Source organism: Electrophorus electricus, chromosome 25 (assembly GCF_041902795.1).
Source record: "Electrophorus electricus isolate QZ-2024a chromosome 25, ASM4190279v1, whole genome shotgun sequence".
Lineage (NCBI taxonomy): Eukaryota > Metazoa > Chordata > Actinopteri > Gymnotiformes > Gymnotidae > Electrophorus > Electrophorus electricus.
The window spans coordinates 11,757,501-11,778,161 of NC_137521.1; the positions used below are offsets into that span (position 1 = coordinate 11,757,501).

General features: G+C 42.5%; 2 protein-coding genes across 13 annotated transcripts in view; one reads left to right on the forward strand and one right to left on the reverse strand.

Annotated features, from left to right (window-relative positions):
* cacna1ea (calcium channel, voltage-dependent, R type, alpha 1E subunit a) overlaps positions 1 to 13,674 on the reverse strand; it is a 136,244-nt gene extending 122,570 nt beyond the window's left edge. Inside the window, exon 1 of the mRNA XM_081707591.1 lies at positions 13,556 to 13,674. The gene's annotated coding sequence lies outside the window, so the exon portion shown is untranslated. The remainder of the gene's footprint in view (positions 1 to 13,555) is intronic.
* Positions 13,675 to 15,254: 1,580 nt separating this feature from the next.
* cep350 (centrosomal protein 350) overlaps positions 15,255 to 20,661 on the forward strand; it is a 32,024-nt gene continuing 26,617 nt past the window's right edge. For 9 of the 12 annotated variants that reach the window (XM_035521980.2, XM_035521984.2, XM_035521987.2 and 6 more), the window contains exons 1-5: positions 15,265 to 15,343; positions 15,995 to 16,094; positions 19,696 to 19,771; positions 19,915 to 19,958; positions 20,239 to 20,353. In XM_035521980.2, the coding sequence (XP_035377873.2) occupies positions 19,708 to 19,771; positions 19,915 to 19,958; positions 20,239 to 20,353 (223 nt within the window). In that variant the 5' untranslated portion in view covers positions 15,265 to 15,343; positions 15,995 to 16,094; positions 19,696 to 19,707. Of the gene's footprint in view, positions 15,344 to 15,994; positions 16,095 to 19,692; positions 19,772 to 19,914; positions 19,959 to 20,238; positions 20,354 to 20,661 lie in introns of all 12 variants that reach the window. The other 3 variants (XM_081707513.1, XM_035521981.2, XM_081707512.1) reach the window with 3 other exon arrangements.

Consider the following 20,661-nt stretch of genomic DNA (forward strand, 5'->3'; position numbering starts at 1 on the left):
GAACATGCGTAATACAAAGCATCAGCGCAGTGGGAACACCACCACACATTCACCACATCGCATATAATAACCACACCACTGATGATGATTAATTAAGTTATCATAATAAATATCCACATCTTTGATATTTGATAGCTTAATTAATAATAACAATGACATCATCTGTAAAGACAAATCACATCAATAACAACATCCATGGCATGAGTGACAACAGGCACAGCGTCTTTAATCTTCATAAATCTTAATGTCTGCTGCTTCTGGTGAAAAATATACGAAAATATAGATTTAGAGAAATGTTAGGAGATTTTCGATTTGAATTACCGGCCAACTTCAAGATCCAGCAATACAATGTGCACATGGTAAATGAAAAAGATCTACACTTAGATTTACTAATTTAAACCTTAAGGTCTGATGTAGCATTTCTCTTTTACTTTTTTAAAATTTAGCTTTAGCCAGAAGCACACAAAGTATAGTTTAAACTAATCTTTCTACATTGGTTTTGCATCCTCATGCTGAGGATGGTTTAGAAGCACAGCACCTGTGTGTCAGATCACCGTGGTAACAGATGCAGAGCCAGTGATGTTGGCCCTCATCTGTGAAGAGACCAGACCGCGAAGCACAAGATGACAGCGCACAAATCAGGAAGATCAGTCAAATAATGCAAGGTGACTGGAAAATACTGTTAACCTTGGGACTGGGGACAAAATCACAAACAAATCCTTGATGTTTATATCCATTTGGAGGTCAGAGCTCCAGTGAAATATAATATCTCCATGTTAGTAGCTTGTATAAATGCCACTGAGATTGGAGCTTCAACCCAACAGCATTCAAACCTAACTTTTTTAAGAAAACAGAAAAACTTCTAGTGAAATGTTTCGATTCCTCCAATTCTCTCTCCTTCTATCTCTGCCTTCCTCTCCCTCCAACTCTCCCATCCCTTCAAATCAGATCACTTAAAGCATCCAAGCAAAAAAAAAAAAAAAAAAAGACTTGACAAATATACAAATCAAAAACAAAAATAAAGAAGTTATTCGGTAATAAACACCAATATCCACATGAAAATACCAATATCCACATCAAAGGTTTTAGTAAAATTGAATTTTTCACAATATTCTGGGTTCTAAAAAATATTAGTTACCAGGATGAAAAATGGATGCAGCAACATCCCACCAATATATATATATATATATATATATATATATATATATATAAATAAAAGAGACCAGTCCAATATTTTCTTAAATCAGCATCTCCACATGTACAGCAGCCGTTCCACTCAAGTGTTTGTTGAATTCCTTCACAGACACACCTCATTCTACTTACTCAGATGATGAATAGGTGATCACCTTAAAATCATATTCTAACGTGGAACAGTATAAAAACCAGCACTGCTGTCATCACTCTTCTCTTGTTATAGAACCGGCTGGATGGGAAAAGCAGTGCTAGGACCCAAAAAGTGAGTGTAGTCAAAATACAGCTACAGACCACGCCAAGAGAGTTGAAAAGAAGGGTTTTTAATGAGGAAAAGAAGGGTTCAATTGTAGCTTTACTGGCAGAGGGATACAGCGAGGGTCAGGTTGCTTCCATCTCGAAAATTTCAAAAACTACGGTTTATAAGAACAAGGTCAAGCAGCAAACACACGGGACAACAACAGCTACAGACTGGCAGAGGAAACAACTCTAACGACCGTGATGATCCCCACCTCTTTTGAATGTCACTTAACAACCGTAAAATGACGTCAAGTGACCTACAAAAAGAATGGCATGCAGCAGCTGGGGTGAATTGCACAGCAAGGACGGTTTGAAACAGGTTTCTGGAGGCAGAGCTGAAGTCGTGCAAAGCTAGAAAAAAGCCCTTCATCAATGAGAAGCAAAGAAGAGCCAGACTGAAGTTTATGAAAGACCATAAGGATTGGACCGTAGAAGACTGGAGTAAGGCCATCTTCTCTGAGGAGTGCAATTTTCAGCTTTGTCCAACACCTGGTCACGTAATGGTTAGATGGAGACCTGGAGAGGCCTACAAGCCAGAGTGTTTCGCACCCACTGTGAAATTTGGTGCAGGATTAGTGATGATCTGGGGGTGTTTCAGCAAGGCTGGAATGGGGCAGATTTGTCTTTGTGAAGGACACATGAATCAAGCCACTTACAAAACTGTGCTGGAAGAAAACTTGCTTCCTTCTGCTCTGACAATGTTCCCCAACTCTGATGATTGTTTTTTTCAACAAGACAATGCTCCATGTCACACAGCCAGGTCAATTAAAGTGTGGATGAGGGACCACCAGATCAAGACCCTATCATGGCCAGCCCAATCTCCAGACCTGAACCCCACTGAAAACCTCTGTAATATGACCAAGAGGAAGACGGATGGTCACAAGCCATCAAACAAAGCCGAGCTCCTGGAAGTTCTGTGCCAGGAGTGGCGTAAAGTTACCCAACAGCATTGTGAAAGACTGGTGGAAAGCATGCCAAGACGCATGAAAGCTCTAAAATACAATATTTTTATCTGGAATTTGAAAGAAATGTTGCCAGTAGTTTATAGAATAAAATAAAACTGCTCAGCCTGGTCAAACACATACCCATCAATTGTAAAACTAGGGGAAAATAAATAAATGAATAAAAAAGTGATATATATTATATATATATATATAAAAATAAAACATACATACACACACACACCCCAGTGCGAAGACCTTTATCCATCACTGAAATCGAAATGAGCCATCATCTACTATGCAAAGCCATGGAACCACTAACCTAACCTTAAACTCTAACCTAACCCTAAGCCTATGGGAGAAGCAGTGTCTCCACCAATAAACATCTGTGTCCATGACTGGGCAGGTGCCATTATTCCCCCATATGGAGTTTACAGGCAGCACCTGGACTGGGCAGCGTGCCAGGGAGGGAGACGGCACCTGGACCGGGCAGCGTGCCAGGGAGGGAGACGGCACCTGGACCGGGCAGCGTGCCAGGGAGGGAGACGGCACCTGGACCGGGCAGCGTGCCAGGGAGGGAGACGGCACCTGGACCGGGCAGCGTGCCAGGGAGGGAGACGGCACTGGCTTCAATCTCTGCTGTCCACTCCACAGAGTACCTCTACACACAGCCTGTACAGACCCTGTGTATCCCAAACTGTTTGGCTGGTTTTCTATAAGGCAGAGTTAGATTTGTAATAGTTATTAAGGGATTAAAATCAGGAATCTTTTAAAACTTTCAATTAATAGTAACCAACATTAACATCAAGAAAATCCTAGAGTGTGAAAACAAAACAAAAAAACAAAAAAACAAAAATCAGTGGGCTAATGTAAATATCCTGATGATGTAAATATTTAGAAAAACAAGAGGATAACTGTGTTTTCATGCTCATCAGAGACACTGGGACTGAAGACACCTGTAGCGGATTATAAGAGGTGAAAGTGGAAGCGTGCGTTTACCAAGCCGACACCTGCTCCCCGGAACAAACCCCTAATAACCACCTACATCCTCCAGTCCACCCCGGCTTCCTGCCCTTACCTCAGCTCACTGCGCCCACTTCCCCGCCAGATCTGTCTCAGCCCATCAGAGAGCAACACCAGCTCTGTCTCAACCTATCGGAGAGCACCATCAGCTGTGTCTAGACCTATCAGAGAGCCACACCCGAGCTGCAGCCAGTGAATCCGTTTTAGTAATATTGATTTCTCTTCAGGAAATCCAGAGAGGTAAAGAGTTGCCTGCTGTGGCTCTTCCAAGATGGCTCTGGTTTCCTAACAGCACGTAGGACTGACAGGTAGGAACCAGCTGATTAATGGGTTAAAGGTCAGTGATAAATGAAGGAGATAGGAGTCCTCCATGCAATGAACAGCCTCTGTTCCAACACACTACCACACACAACCGTTTTCACACTTCACAAACTGAAAGGGAACCAGCTGCAACTGACCCAAGTTCTTTTCATGGTCACCGTGCAAATGAACTTTTAAGAGGACTTGGTTCTCTTTCTGGTCCTCTTCCGCACCGATGAGATCTCTGACTACTTGCTGTTCGCACCACGACTCCTTGTGCACTCAGACCCCATCTGCTTTCATTTTGCTCTGCTAGCTATATTTTCATAATAGATATGAGGAAAAAAAGAACAAAAGCAGAAATGACAGAAGTGTCAACACTTAAATGTTAAATGTTGGGGCTGCTAATGTGGCCATCTGATCCTTTCACTCTTGGCATGAGGGCTGCGTCCATGTCCTCATGGACTCAGGATAGCAAGGTGAAGCCAAGGACAGGGAGACCTCTAGCTGAGGTACCAGCAGATTACATCACTTTTATTCGTGGATGAGGAGGTCCTGCTGGCTTCTTCAGCTGAGTGTGAAGGGTTCAGTATGCAAGGCAGTAACCTCAGCAGCTCACTTGAGCTGCTCAGGGTCCATTTAGGAGAGTCAAACGTTTGACATGTTCACATATGGAAAACACGTGGGCAGTGGTAGCTCAGTGGTTAAGGTACTTGACTTGACGGTTGCCGGTTCAAGCCCCACCACTCCCGGGCCCCTGAGCAAGGCCCTTAACCCTCAATTGCTCAAGTTGTACTCAGTCATAATTGTAAGTTGCTTTGGACAAAAGTGTCAGATAAATGCTGTAAATGTAAACTCAGCAGACTGAAAACACTTGAAACTTTCCAACACTGTTGGAGGGCAAAACTCAGTCGGCAGTCTACATATAGTTGCTGTCTGCATACAGACATGCCACAAAGTATACAGATATGCTACAAAGAATTAGAGGTAAATTATGGACATGGAACAAAATAATTTCTCTCATCATTGTGCTCATGGACAGCTTTCTGAACACAGTAACTACTGTGTAGTAACCCAGCACATATAGATCTGTACACTTACACAGAGCAGGTGTACCATTATAACAAGATGAACATAATCATTCTAACTGCTCTAAAGTGTAACTAGTGTATAAAAAATAAATAAAAATCTCCCTTCAAATGTATCGTTAAAAAAAAGTGCATTTTCTCTGATTGTCGTCAGTTGTAGGCAGAGGGAATCATCTTTTATGAAGGGCAGAAGCGCTCACCTCCAGATCAGTGAAGCGCGCACACATACACACATGACTGCCTTTGTGCAGTAAGAATGCCACTCCTACTGGAAGAGATGTGGCCAAACGTGCTATGGCAGGGTAGGTTTTATCCTCCTGCGTGTGATCCTGAGTCAGCCTGCCTTTAACATAGAGACTGCTGGGAATGAGCCCAGAGCAATGCCTGCTGGGAATGAGCCCAGAGCAATGCTTGCCTCCAACAGCATAATGGCAGACTGAAGAGGGGGGGGGGGGGGGGGGGTTGTCCTCAATGAAGCAATGGGAACAAGAAACAGAAAGATCTGAAAGCAAGGCCATCGTTAGCAGTGCAATGTGTGCGCATGTGCAAACAAGTATGAATGTGCATAATTGTGTGCTCTTGTAAAAGATGAGGACATGGTTGAGTCAGTTTACTGCAGACTGCACAGCACAGTCCACAGAGACAATAACTTATGCTCTCGCTCTCTCTCTCTCTCTCTCTCTCTCTCTCTCTCTCTCTCTCTCTCTCTCTCTCTCTCTCTAAACAGCAGGCAGGTCTGTTTATGCTGAGCTGGTCTCTCTCAGAGCAGGCAGGTCTGTTTAGAAGTGGGCAGGCATGAACAAGCTCACATTTTCACTCACACACACACACACACACAATCCAACCATATTTTCGTCCTTATGACTGGGCGGTCTGGTCAAATGAAGCCAAGTTCACCGCCACCTGCAGGTCGTCTCAGTGACATTGGGCAGGAGGTTTGGTCGAACATGCAGACCTTCAGATGGAGCTACTGAACACAGCCAAAGCCCAGCACCACAGTTATGGATGCAGACTAATCTGAGACTGCACTACACTTGCATACACCTTTATAGCAACACTTAGACACGCTAGAGAAGAGCAATTTACAGTAGTGCTAGACTCAGCAGAACTCTGCTAATGACAATAATTTAGTGCCTAACCAGATGTGACCAACATTTTATATCATTTTACATTTGGCTGACGCTTTTATCCAAAGCTGACAAAATACAACTTGAGGAATTGAGGGTTAAGGGTCTTGCCCAAGCCCCAACAGTGGCAACCTGACAGTGGTGAGACAACCAGTAAATGTCTGATTACCAGTGAAGTAGTTTAACTACTGAGCTACAACTGCCCTGGAAAAAAACACTGCCACAAACATCTGATTACTATGAAAGTGAATTATTATTATTATTATTATTATTATTAATAATAATAATAATAATTATTATGTACATCACCACAGACATGAAGAGCTCACAGATGAACTCTTCTCAACAACACGTTTGATTGGCAGGCCAGAAATGTAAAGGTTGACCTCCACCCTATGACCTTAGGTCTTATCTACTGTTCTGGGTGGACTGGTCTGTGTAAAGACTGTAAACAGACATTCACAGATGAACTCAAAACAAGGAGGTTATATTTACAAAAGGACAAGTGCCATAGACAAAAAATGCACGTAAGTTAGTGGCCAGAGAGAGTCCAGACAAAACAGAGAATAGGTGAAGGTGTAAATGAGTAAACAGTCTGAAACTTACTAAACCAAAGATAAGTCCAACAAAGCAAACAAACCAGATACGGTAGATGGTGCTCAGAAAGAGTGCTCAGGAAGAGTGCTCAGTATGCACAGAACAGACATGGCAATGCTTCCCAGAGAAAGAGTGCTAATAAACAGGTTTAAGCAGATTACTAATGAGAAACAAGTGAGGTCAATCAATCAGGCAGAACAGATGAGATTGAGGAGATTGGTAGAGCTGGATGCAGTGAAAGATGGACTGCTGGGAAACAGTCAGGGCCAGGAAGTGCAAGCACCTGATGTACTGTCAGGGCCAGGAAGTGCAAGCACCTGATGTACTGTCAGGGCCAGGGAGTGCAAGTGTCTGATTTGGACAGACTGGTCTGATCTATGGATGTCAAATTGGTAAATGCAACTCTTCCAGCAATGGAACATAATACAATCCACGAGAGATTGGAAGGGTAAAACACCTCCAGAGAAACCCAGGTGCCACCATCACACCTGAACCTCAGGATGGTGATGCATAAAAATCTAAATACATGCAGATATATTTAGATCCAAAGGAGACTTGCATGCTGAACCTTACTGTGGTGTTCTGCGATAATGCCGCGTGTCAGAGTCAGTAGTGAGGGGGGCTTGAGGAGATGTAGGTGGTCACGATTCTGTCCTTCAGCCTAAAAGAGCAGCATTATTGGTGGAGTGAGGTGTCAAATGCCCAAGGAACACACAACGGGTCATACTGAAATGTTCTATTTAAGAGCATCTACCAGTCACTGTAAAAATGTTGGCAAATATTTCACATATTTTTTCTTTTGGTAAACGGTGGTCAGATAGGAAGTAGGTCCAGAGTAGTGTAAAGTCTATAAACACTTAAAAGTGACAATCTCCCGCCATGGACCAAGTAATTATGGCTTTAGCCAGGTAATCAGCATCAGGAAACATAACAGTCTGCTTCTGTGCTCCTCAGGGGACAGGGGTCTGTCCTGCCCAGGGGACAGGGTCTGTCCTGCCTGTGTGGTGCATTGGGGATTATGGGAGATGCAGAACTTGGTGCTACGGGATCCGATAACCTCAGCTTCCAACATGGCAATTAATTTGCACCTTACGAATTCTAATTAACACCAAGCCGACAGACAGCATCCAGAAACCATCAGACCATCTCAACAACACTGACTAATCACAGCAGAACAAAGAAGCTTCAAGCACATAACGATCAGGCCTGGTGAAAAAGTCCTACACCACCACACTGACGTTCGGTTTGTAAGACAAAAAAGCACAGGCCTACAGCACTATTGAACAACGCCTGTACATACATGCGTGGTCCACTGGCTTCAATCTCCCTTTAAAATGATTCCAGCTGAAGCGTTGTGTTATTAGACAGTGAATCAAATACCACAGACAAGCTAGGGAAAGGCTGGGGTTAGATTCTGTTACATAGCATAGTAATTCAGTAGTAGTGCAGTAATACTGCTGAATCACTAGTACCCTACAAATCTCCTGCTCTGAAGCCAACATGCAAAGCAGTGTGAGAGATGGAAAGGATCCAAATATAGCAACCCAACAACAGCATAGACCCCCACTACAGCAGAGTGTGGATGAGAGGATAGAAGAGTGTGGTGGAGTATCATTTACACTTAAAGCATTTAGCTGACACTTTTATCCAAAGTAACTTACAATTATGACTGACTACAACTTGAGCATTTGAAGGTTAAGGGCCTTGCTCAGGGGCCCAACAGTGGCAGTGGGGCTTGAACCAGCAACCTTCCAAGTCAAAAACCTTAACCACTGAGCTACCACTGCCCACGGCTATGCCTAGGGAAACGTCATTCCCCTTCGTAATCAATCAGTGAAGACAGTAACATACGGTTGGCGTGGTTTCTGAACCGAGTGATGCACTCTGGACACATGATTGGCCCAGCAGCACCTCCAAGGAGGGAGGAGTGGTGAGTCCCAGCGAACCTCCCAGAACTGTTGACATGTTTGTGGTGTGGCATGAAAGGTTTCCTCTCTCTGACCTGCTGCAGTGTAGAGACCATCTCAGGGTCTATTCTCCAAGCACACTGACCCCTCTGGGCAAAGGCAGCAAGAGACAGAGAGAGATGGCATGTGGTTACTGAACTTTAACAGCATGGCTGTGTTGGTACGTAGCAAGCTACAGAGGCTAAAGAGAGAACAGCATTCGCTTTTGTACCCAGACTATGACAGATCAAGGTCGTGCCATTTGGACTGTGTAACGCCCCCGCCACTGTTGGGAGAGCGAGGGACAGTTCTGCTTACGCTGTCCACGGTTTCTGTGTGGTGGACTATAGGCTGCCTTGACGCTATGTAATGTGCCATATAAAGCTGCCTTTTTAAACCTGCCTTGCCTTGGATGGCTTGTTAGCAGCAGACCTTCACAGCGCACTTAACCCGTGAGAAACGTTTGCATTCCTGGGGGTTCGGCCTGAGGCGACAACGGTAGCACTCCAACAAACCCAGAGAAGATCATCGCAGGATATGATTGGCCAACGCTGCAGATGACGCTGTACATGACAAGACTCACCCTGTAGTGCATCCATCACACGCATTTCTCTCACATTGCAGTGTCGCTTCCGCCAACAAAGGGCAGAGCTGTTTTGGCTTTCCAAGTTTTTATAAGCGTTCCAGGAGCTAGTAGAGGCCATTGCTGCAGCCGTGGTGCTTGTTTCCCCAACCCAACACTGCCATTCACCAGACACATCAACATCAGTCACTTGGGAATCAATGCAGTTTTAGCCAATGCCTGGATTTTTTTTTTTTTTTTTTAAGTGAAGCCAAAATTTCTCTGATGCCCTCTAGCGCCTGGCTGCAGTATTTTTAAACCTACCCACCTCTATGTTAGCAACTGGATCGCAAACCAAGTTTCACAACCATTTAAAGTTGTAGAAGTTTCTTTTACATTAATATTCCCACAGTATTTACTGTAAATGTGTTTTAAGGTATTTGATGAGATTTAAAAGGGTGTTATAACTAAATGACTGACAGCAATAAGTGACGATCTAACATCACCCTCACATAACCCGTGACCAGACCCACCCATCACAGAGCCCATGATTGTACCCACCCCTGACAGGACCCGCCCCCTCACGCAGCCGTGACTGGACCAGACCCGCCCCTCACGCAGCCCGTGACTGGACCCGACCCGAACCGACCTTCACTCAGCCCCCGTTTGCTGTACAAGATTTAGTCTCATTGCCTCTCTGAAATACACAGGGGAGAGTTGGGTAAGAGGAGCCTTTTTTTTTTTTTTTTAACTTAAGTCGACCTACAGCCAAGGGAATATGAGACAGGAATAAACTTACTGCACATAACAGGTTCAGGACGTGTGCCTGAACTCGGCTAGATAAAATACAGGGTCCGAAAAAAGTGGTCAACACACCCCCACGTTAGGGGCAGGCAGATCCAGCCGATTAGGTATGCCATCAGAGAAAAAACAGTAACTAATCTATTTACCAGATTTAAAAGTATAATCCAAATATTATTAATAATTAACCCCCCCAATTGAACTAATAGAACTGGTATTCATTAAATATGTAATTTGTCAACACTTCTGATCTGAAAGCTGATGATGGTTTGCCAAATCTTTAGGATTACGATACAGCTGTGGCAGTTATAACTTGAATGAAACTTCTCTTGTTTTGAGAAACATACAGATTATTTGTTTTTCCATTTTTAGTGTTCAACTGTTTTGATATCAGTGGATAACTTTTTAACCCATTTGTTAACAAAGATTTGGTCTACTTGATTATGGCAGCAATCATAGAAGATTAGATAAATGATTCAACATGCCATGTCAGCTGTTCAGATGCAACACCAATTTAATCAGCAGATGTCAAGACTCAAGTTCATGTAAACCTGAGGGGGTGACATGATCCACCGGTTCAACTTCCCCCACAAGGCTTGGGCTCACTTTACCCCAGACACCATTTTGGGAGAAGTGTTTAGTCCAATAGGCCACAGATACACTTCTGCTAATTCAACTACGTTTTTACACAGTGACAGCTCATCAAAATAGCTGATATAACGAACAGAGGAATAACATTTGATGTGAGATATACCCAATATGCCAAAAAAAAAGGTTAAAATTTAAGAATTTTACTGATTTTACTGGTGTAACAGGGAGACCCAAACACAGCATCAAAAAGTATTCAGGTCCACCACCAGAAACAGCAGATGAGATAGCAGGACTTTAGACAAAGAGCTAGGACGAGTATAATAAGAAACGCAACAGCCTTGCACAACGCTGAATAAGACTTCACAGAGAGTAACAGACACAGGTTGGTTTAAATAGACAAACCGTTAAGGGTAATTGGACACACGTGACACTAATAAGGTGGGAATAGGGACTGGACTGGGGGATTATGGGGAATGTAGTCCTCATGGGGCACGGCGGAAGCCATAGACATAACAGGAAAACATCATGAACATAAAAGAAACATCACTTTTAAAATAACTATGGCCTTTACCATCCCATAATAATAAATCACAATTTCTTTTTTAGTGTCGAAGGTCATATATTGAGCTGTGTCATTTTGAGTCTTTATGGCTGTGAATTCTGCTTCTGGTTCATTTTGTGCAGACAGCTGCAGACATCCCTGGAAACACTTTGGGTTTTCTCTCACTCGTTATGAGTCCTGCCTCCCGGTGGATTTTATCATGATTTTATTAGTACAGTCAGCAAACACTGTCTTCATACACAAATCCAACCAGGCAAATGAACAAAACTCACTGAAATCATGAAAGATTGTCCCTGAGGCACTTTTGGTTAGTCTGACTGAGTCAGCGTAGATCCACAGTTATGAATGAATGAATACTGGCCCTTTACCAGTCCATAACTCTATCCATCAGAACGCCTTTTTTACGGTGCATGTCAAAGTCAGAAGCTGAAGCAATTCATCTTGCACAGATTTTCACTGTTCAGATTATTTTACTATTATTATATTATCATTATTATTTTTTTCTCCCCCCATACTAAAAAGACTATTCTCTAATTCATGTCATCGTACAACACTGAGTCCAGTTTAATTTGAGTTTGGCTAGAAGACAGGTCTACAACGCCTCACACCAGGGTTCCCACTAGACTCTAACACAGCACTGATGTAAAAACCCTTTATCACCACATCTGCAATTAAGTATAAAGTACAAATTCCACCCTCTTATATTCAGGGTTCAGCGTTCAGAGTTTCACCGCTGGGCTTCTCTGATTTGTGAAGTAGCTAACACATCACATCATCAAAAGCTCAATTAGCACTAAAAAGACTCACAAAACAGACCGATTTTATTCGATCCCATCGCCATGACAACAAACAAGGATCCCTTCCCACCACAGAAATGATTAAAAATGAATTATGTCACAGCACATTTTCTGCCTTAAATCAGAGAGGTCTCCAACAAGACCAGGGACATATTCCTCAAAGGTATCATAATGTTAGGGACATCTTAAACGAGAGAGATTGTTCAGTGCAATACACGGTCTAGCATTTAAAGAGGATCTCTGGGTTACAATGCTTTTGGGAAAGCAAACCCTGCTCAAAAGCATCTGGAGGTTTTGCAGAATCTGGTTCAAAGAACCCCAGGGACATATTTGCTCAGACGTTACTCAGATATGCCTCACAAACATATTTAGGATAACCAAAGAATTTCACATGGTATTCTCAACACGTTTTGTGGAAGGAGACAAATGAAGGGTAAAGAAGCTGCATTACACTGATAGATAGATCACGTTACTAACCCCAAAACGGAAATAAATTGGTTACCTTTTCAAAAGCTTTTCTGGTGTTTTCACTAAACTCATGATGCCACAAAACAAAAGAGAAGGCTGGCTCAGGTAAAATACATCACGCCGTGGGTCACAGGTCACACAAAGCAGATCCTCATTGTTATTCCAATCTGTTGCAAACTTTTAGGATTTATGGCATCTCTACCTAATAACTGTTCAGAGACGGGCTCCTGTAACGCAGCCATCAATGCCCATCATTTGTCAGTTCTGCCACGCAACACGGGCCACAAGTCTCACACAGACTTCTTCAGTTGTCAAATATCTTGTCAAGTCATGGATAAAATCTCCTTTTAATATTACAATTGGCGTCGCTGGCTGTTGGGGATAAAACTACGGATAAGCCATCCTGTCTCTGACTGCAGCAGTACGTACGGGTGTGTAGCGCGATGCTACTGAAACAGTGCATTTAAATAAAAGCTACTGTTAAGATTACTTTTATTCAGCTTAAAGTTAAAACTGCTTCGTTCGCATGTGTGGGACCCTGTGGCGATCAGCTTTTTGGTATGCTTAGTGTTTTTTAACAAGAGCTGCACGACTATACGTACGTCACGCAAATGACTTGGTTTTCAGTGATTATATTTTGGAACATCAGAACAGTGAGGTGATAAAACACACTCATGCTGCTTCTAACAGCCGAGAATATAATGTGTGCAGCTATGGAAACGAAATATAAAACACACAGAGAACTATCAACATAGACGAATTCATATTCATCATTACGGTTAAAACACAATCCAGTAACTTTCCAGAGACGACGCTGGGCAAACATGACACGCGCTGAACTCACGCTCTGATGCTGGGAATAACCGCAAGTATGCACAGAAACCTTGCACGATAACCGCAAGTATGCACAGAAACCTTGCACGATAACCGCAAGTATGCACAGAAACCTTGCACGATAACCGCAAGTATGCACAGAAACCTTGCACGATAACCGCAAGTATGCACAGAAACCTTGCACAACAGAAGGTATACACAAACCTTGCACGATAACCGCAAGTATGCACAGAAACCTTGCACGACAACAGAAGGTATACACAGAAACCTTGCACGACAATAGAAGGTATACACAGAAATCTTGCACGATAACTGTCAGACATATTTTTCTTCTAACCGCACACTGCTCAGCCACAAGTGTCTCCGTTTGTTCCACCACGCCAGAAACGCACACGAACGCAGAGTTTCTCGTCCTTCTGTGCTTTACCTGGACGCAGTGCCCGTTTTCCCGTGCTCTTGCGCCTCATCTCTCGGGCATATTCTCACCGATCCCGTCTCTTCTCCTCCGTCCGCGCGCTGGGTACGGGGTGGAAATGTGCTGTCGCGAGCGCCAGTTACAGCTGATTTCAAAGTGAAATCAAAGTGAGTCAGACAGGTGAGCTGACGAGAGGGGTCGCGGCATAGCGGGGGTCGGTGAAATAAATGATTCCACGTGTCACAATGTTATTAGTCTAATTTATTCACCTGGATGTCTCAGAAATGTCTTATGTTTGCGTTTAAGGTTTTATATTTAAATACCCTACCATAAATAAACAAACAAACAAATCCTAAATCAGAGAATGTTTTCCTTTTGAGTGCGTAAGCCTTAAGGCTTTATTATCAGGTAATATGCTTAAATGGAAATCAAGTGAGTAGCTAAAAGACATAAATCTCTTCAACTCCAGTCACAGTTGTTTTGGTTTGACTTGATATATTCACTATGCAGCATTTTAATTCTAGAGTGTGCTTACTTTAACACCCATCTGGAGCAACCCACGAGACATACGACACATTCAATTTTTAATGCCTGGTCGTAAAAACGGAAAACAGAAGTAAAGGCAATATGCTCGCTGATCTCGAGGATGGCAGGCTCTCACGACTGCGGAGTGGTGATACATAGCCAGGCATGGCAGAAGAGCACATTAGCAATCCGACTGGTGTTAAAATATGAACATGAATCAGATGTCTAGTTGGCTGCTGACTTATGATTGTCCTGTGGTGAGTCACCCTCTAATCGTTGGAAAATAACGAACTCGCTCACTCCAATTCCACAAGTATTTAATCCATAGATTGTATATACAAGTAACCATATATTTAATCCCAGCTCATCCTAAACGTACACCAATGCCAACAATCAAACACATGACAGAGGACAATGCAGGCATGTGGCAATGGGAACACTGGGGATAAAGGTACTACTAATATTGTACATGTCTACTACATTAAAAATAAAATCTAGCAACCAAAACTCCATGTGAGCTAGTCTCCTTAATGTATTTGACCAAATACAACAGTGAAAAACTTACAGTAGGGGTCTGTTAATTCTTTCTTTGAAAGTGAATCCTAAATTAGCAGAATTCGCATGGAACTGATTTTGTTGCTGTTGTGAACAGGATTCATAATTATCTTCAGTGGTTTCACTGTTATTTTCAGAAGGGGTTGAGATTGCATGCTTTGAGAATGTAGTAATTATGCTTCCCACATTTATCAAATAAAGTAATTCAGAATCAGGCTTTATTGGCCAAGTTTGCTCACGCATATAAGGAATTTGTTCTTGGTTACAGTAGCTCACACACAGTTGCTTATACACAGTACAACAAAAGTCATTTCGGCCACACTCACAACACATGCATACACTTATACACATACAATCATGCTTGGAACCACACTTGCACAAATTTAGCAAACGTTTGTGCGCAATGAATTGGAGACGTACTTTGAAATGCTCTATATTACAGAATTTAGCCTACAGAAGGCACTAAGCAGAATGTTACAGTAGCCGCTGCTGCTTCCAGAAGGTCCATTGTCATTCCATAAATGACCACTACAGGTCAACAGAGGACAAAAAAAGAGAGTCCTAAAAACCGTTGCTCTGAGATCTCGCGATAGGTCTTTTTACTATTACGTGAATCCCTAACTTCCTGTTTAGTTGTTTGGATAATGGCGGACCGTCAGTTTAGCTAACGGCTGTTGTAACTTATTCTAAACACCGCGAAAGAGATAGTAAAAGTGTTTGGTAAGCGAAATTGAAAATCGACTTGTTTCATGGTTAATTATACAGGGCGCAAGAGCAGACTGACAACAAAGTTTGTTTGCTAGATAGCTACCTAGCTGGCATTAACCTGTCTAGCTAACAAGCTAAGCTAAGTCACTAGCCGTTAGCAAGTAGCTAATTAACCAGCTTCTACTCAGCTGCACTACAACGAGTTGAGTCGCAATTCTAACGACTTTTTAAATTAAACCTGCGTGTGTATGAAGTAGTCGGGTTGTCCACAGTGGTCTAGGTTTTTATCTACAGATTTTGACGTGTAGCCTACATTTTCTTTGGCTGGCTAGGTTAGCTAGCGGTTAGTTAACAATTTTGGTCAGTTAGAGGCTGAAAGTTCTTAGCGGCTGTTTAATCCTGATCACATCTGAAACATTTGTATTACATTTACCTAGTATTAGTCTCACTTTAAAATTACATTAGTGACGAGACGTTTAACTTAATATATTTGTTTAATTTGGTATCTAGTCAGGTAGCTAAGCCTAGCTAACTCGAGAGTGTGTCAGGTATCGATGGCAACAGCTAGTGAAATGAGGTTGGGATCGTTTTGCACTACTTTGCTTTGGCACGTCTTAACCAAATTGGCAGCTAACGTTGGTTTGACATTATTTTTATTCAAAGAAACATAATCCGTGTTTGTCGGTTCACCTTGACCGGCAGTTGGAGTGTTCCTGCCCGTCGTTGGAGGCCGGCTGCCCGGGCGGAGTCATGACTATCTGAGGTGAGTTAAATTACCGAGCGTCCGAATGCTCCGTAGGTCTCTGGGCGGTGATCATGCTTCGACATGGCCGTCACTGTGAGTTTCTATTTACTATAAAACCAAAGTGGCTTCACTGGCTCGGGTTGGTGGTCCTAATAGCAAATGAGCTGAGCAGAGTGCGCTACCTTGGTTACATCTATCAAAAACGCAGGCGAAATGAAACGTGATTGAAAAAGACCACGTTCATTAAATCTGTTGCCTAGACTACTTCTTAAGGTGAAAGGACATGGTTACCTTGTGTAGAGCCCTAGGTAATGGCCCAAATCAGACTTTCTCAATAAGATGTAGAAACAGGTGAAATATTTTGTACATCACAAACTAAATTATTGTGTTTGGATCTCTTTGATGCCTGCATTAATGTCTGCTTTGCACATATTGATCATTGTCAAGGCTGTTTAGGACAGAACCCATGATAGGAGAGGAATGTATAGCATGTGAACTATGAGCTGTGGCATGCCTCACTTTTGCTACACTTAGGGTTAGTTAGGGTTTAGGGATTAGGCTTTAGGGTTAGGGTTTTTCCCTACACTTTTTCTCCCTCTGGCTGTGATGCTGCACTTTACCTGCATGTCTCCCTGATGCACTTTTGATAGTGAAGACTCAGAATTGAGAGAAACATGGTTCACTTCTGCTTGAAGAATAAAGCAAAGCTGTTAACTGAACTCATATTTTTTGCCATAAAGATGTTCTGTTGGTCACCATAAAGACTACATTTTGTGATTGAGGCTGTAGTTATGTACATGAGTGGACGTTTATGGAGCTTTAAAAGTGTTGAAGCTTATTTAAACTTCTGTTTCAGTTGTTTAAACATCTTTATGGCTCAGCCTGTTTGTTTTATATATTAAAAGTAATTTTGCTATGAACAGACAGCACTACATTGTATCTGAGACATAACTGTGCTTATTTGCTGGTCAGTCAAAGTGAGCCTGTTGTCCTGCAGTGCTCAGGAGAGGACAACACTCATGCAGACACTGCATTAGTGATGTTCAGAGTAAATCCAGGGTGTGTCCATTATGAATTGAACTTTACCGGTTGAAATGTGCCGTTGTTCAGACTTTGTTTGCATTATGTCAACGTTGTGCATCTCATACATATACATGCATATATTACAATTCTGCTACTACAATAGTTGCGTTCGCAATATGACTATACTGTATAAAGCCCTCAATGTGAAATGCATCGTTTTATCTTTTTTTTAATCTAGTTTTTCATTACTAATAACAGCAGTGCTAAAAATAGTAGTAATAATAATGGTTTTATTTATATGTCACATTTAAAACAAGTTTTTCAATGTGCCCTAGAGAAAGACGCACTAGAAATAAAGCAGAGCTTATTTGCATATTGTAGCCTTTTGTGAGATCAGGATTTCAAAACCCTGTATTGTGTTAATGATTAACAGATGAGATACTGTGCAGATACAATTAAATATGTTAAGATACAATTAAACAATATTTTGACCTATGTTATTTTGGCCAACATTTTTGTTGGATCATGTGAATGCTGTCATGTGGAATATTTAAGGCTGGTCAGATTGCAAATGCACAATAGAAGATTTTGAGGCATCAGAGGGTTCATTTGCATATTGCTTCTGTGATATCAATATTGCGATAACAATAAACAAACCAGAGCTGTAGAGTGTACCGTCTTAAGACATGAACCAAGGAGTGTTTGCAGTTTTAAAATGGCAAAACTGATGGAATTTAAACTGAGTTGTTGACTGTATGAAGATACTTGTGCTGTGTTTTAACCTCCTGGGGAAATGCTTTGTTTTAGAAAATGACTTAACTCAGCCTCGGTTCTCAGATGAAGTGTCTGGGGGTGTCGGTGCGCTTTATGGGAAGACCTGTCAAGAGTGCGTTAGTTTATCTAACCATAATGTCTCACACACCTCAGCATGACAGAGATCAGTCTGAGTCAGGCAGTGTTACATCAATGGGAAGTAGTAGTTTTGGAAATAGAAGAAATATGGGCATTAAAATGATAATGTGGTGTATGTTTTAACCCGTGTTGCTCACACCAGGTGATAATGCAATCAGGTGACCCTTTACAGTAATATTATTAATTCCAGCCTTACAAATCTGATGTGAAATGGCTACATGAATCACTTCATATTTGAGTGTTTTTCAGACATGAGTGTTTGTTAGTCATCCAAGTTTGTAGGCTGTACCCAGGTACCTAGTTACCTGAGACCAGGCAAGCTGTCAGTTTTGTTATGTTTGAAAATTGATTTGTGCATCATCAGCAAAACAATTTAAAGAAATATGCTTGTGAAAATGGCTCCCAGGGGAAGCTTTCAAATGAGGAGCAGAACAGAACCCAATACTGGCTGGGGGACATCTGTAAAATAAGTTATGTCCACCTAAGGTTACATGTTTCTTACGCCTAGTCAAATAGGAACTGAATCTGTGAATAAGTCTGCAACATTCCTAGCAACAAACCTTTAAGTTTAGATGAAAAGGTATGCTAAATATTTGATTGGCCTCATGTTTCTTAGAGGAGGTTTCAGGACAGCCATTTAAAAAAAGACATGGTCCAACACTGCTTGACAACTAAAGTACACTTGCAGTGATGAGCTAGGTTAGATACCTGGAGTGGATGTAGAGGGGTTCATATTTAAAAAAAAGATTCTAGACACTACAGACTGATTTAAACAGAATGAGCAGCTAAAGGAAGAGTTCTCTGCTGTAAGAGAACCAGTGACTTAGAAGAGAAGGACTGTTGAAGGGTGTGTTATCTGTAATCTATGAACATAACAGTATACGCCCATATACACCCATAGAGAGAGATTTAATGAGTCCACAGGAATTAAGCAAACGGATAATCATGGAAAAGAAATATCTATGCTGGGTATCGTTTCTGAATTAGCAGGCTAGTGTTTTGATGATGCTTCTCCTAATGTCAGGGAACAGCCATGTGGGTGATGTCTGTACACTGCTGGGCATGTGCTTCTCCACCTGCGGCTCTCTGGGGTTAAAGCCTTGAGCTGGGAGAGGTCAAATGGAAATGTGGGACGTTCTTAGGGACTACCTCATTAAAGGTGTTACATAAGCTCGCATATAAAATTTGACAGATTCATGAAGTCTCAAGGCGTTAAAGGGGGGCAGACAGAACCAGAGAGAGGGTATTTCCAGTGTTGCAAAAACTTGTAATACAGAGTTTCTCAGAGAGTACAGTGACACCAAGACACACCATACCTGATGAAATAGCAGTATACAGTGATGCATTAGCGTTAGCACTATACAACAAAACAGTGGCTTAAGCGCTGTACCATGATGCATTAGCTCTGTCAGTTGTAATGTATGCGGATGGCAGGCAACTGTTCCTCACTTCAGCCCTACTCTGCCCTTTCCTCCGTTAGCAGTCTCAGAGCATTCCACTGCATGTTCCACATGCTCTCCTCTCCCCCAAGTGTCTTTCTCCTTGACTTTGTGAAAGGTGCGCAATCCCAAACATTGAACTAATTATTGTTGTTATTATTATTACCATGAATATGCTGATGAAATGAAGCCTGTGTCTTTCTGAACCCGAACATGCTTTCTCATTCCTCGTCTCTGACCAGCAGGTTGCCGTAGCAATGTGGCATGGTTCCAGAGGAGAGGCCACAGTACCGGCTGCTGCTGCGATGGACTGTAGGAGAGGTCAGTATCTGCAGAGATGGCACTCTAAAGGCATGGTAACTGTGTGTGTGTGTGTGTGTGTGTGTGTGTGTGTGTGTGTGTGCGTGTGTGTGTGTGTGTGTGTGTGTACATAGTTGTGAATTGCATTCTTTCTTTGTGTGCAGAGATATCAACTGCGTGGAGGACTCTAAACGAGAGCAAGACTGCTGTAAGTGTTTTTGACGCCACCTGACATGCTCAGTGTGAGCTGCCTGGTCGCGGTCAGCTAAACGCAGAGTGAACAAACACCGGAGATTACAACCTGCAGGGCTAACCCTGACTCTGGCATGTTAGTGTTGATGGCAGAATTGGGGGCGCCACCTCATGTGGCCAGGACAAAATGTTAGGTCTTCTGGATTCTGTCCTGGGGTGTAGAGTGGGTGTGATTGTGTGTGATTGAGAGAGATGCTGGTCTGCTAATGACGGTGTTAACGGTAACTATCTTCCAGCTCCGGCACATAGAGAACAGGCTGGAGGCCGTATCTGGGACAGGCGTGGTGCTCGACTCACTAATGAACACAGAGAAGACATCTGGTAGAAGTAGCCGCAAAGCCAACCACAGAGGTATCGGACGCACACATATATATACAAACACACACACACACACACACACACACACACACACATGTACACACATCCTATACACATATCTATCTACTCTGTGATGTCACACTTGTTGACAAATCAAGTCAAATGTTGGCAAACACACTGTTTTGTTATGAGAACTCCCCCACCCAACACACACCCATGTTGGCATGCTAAAGAGAAGTGTTGGTACATCCCAGCCTGATGCTTTTGCAGTTGAGGATATTTTTAACTTTTTCTGGGACAAGCTTTCCACATGTTGATATTTACTGTGCTTCTACACTTAC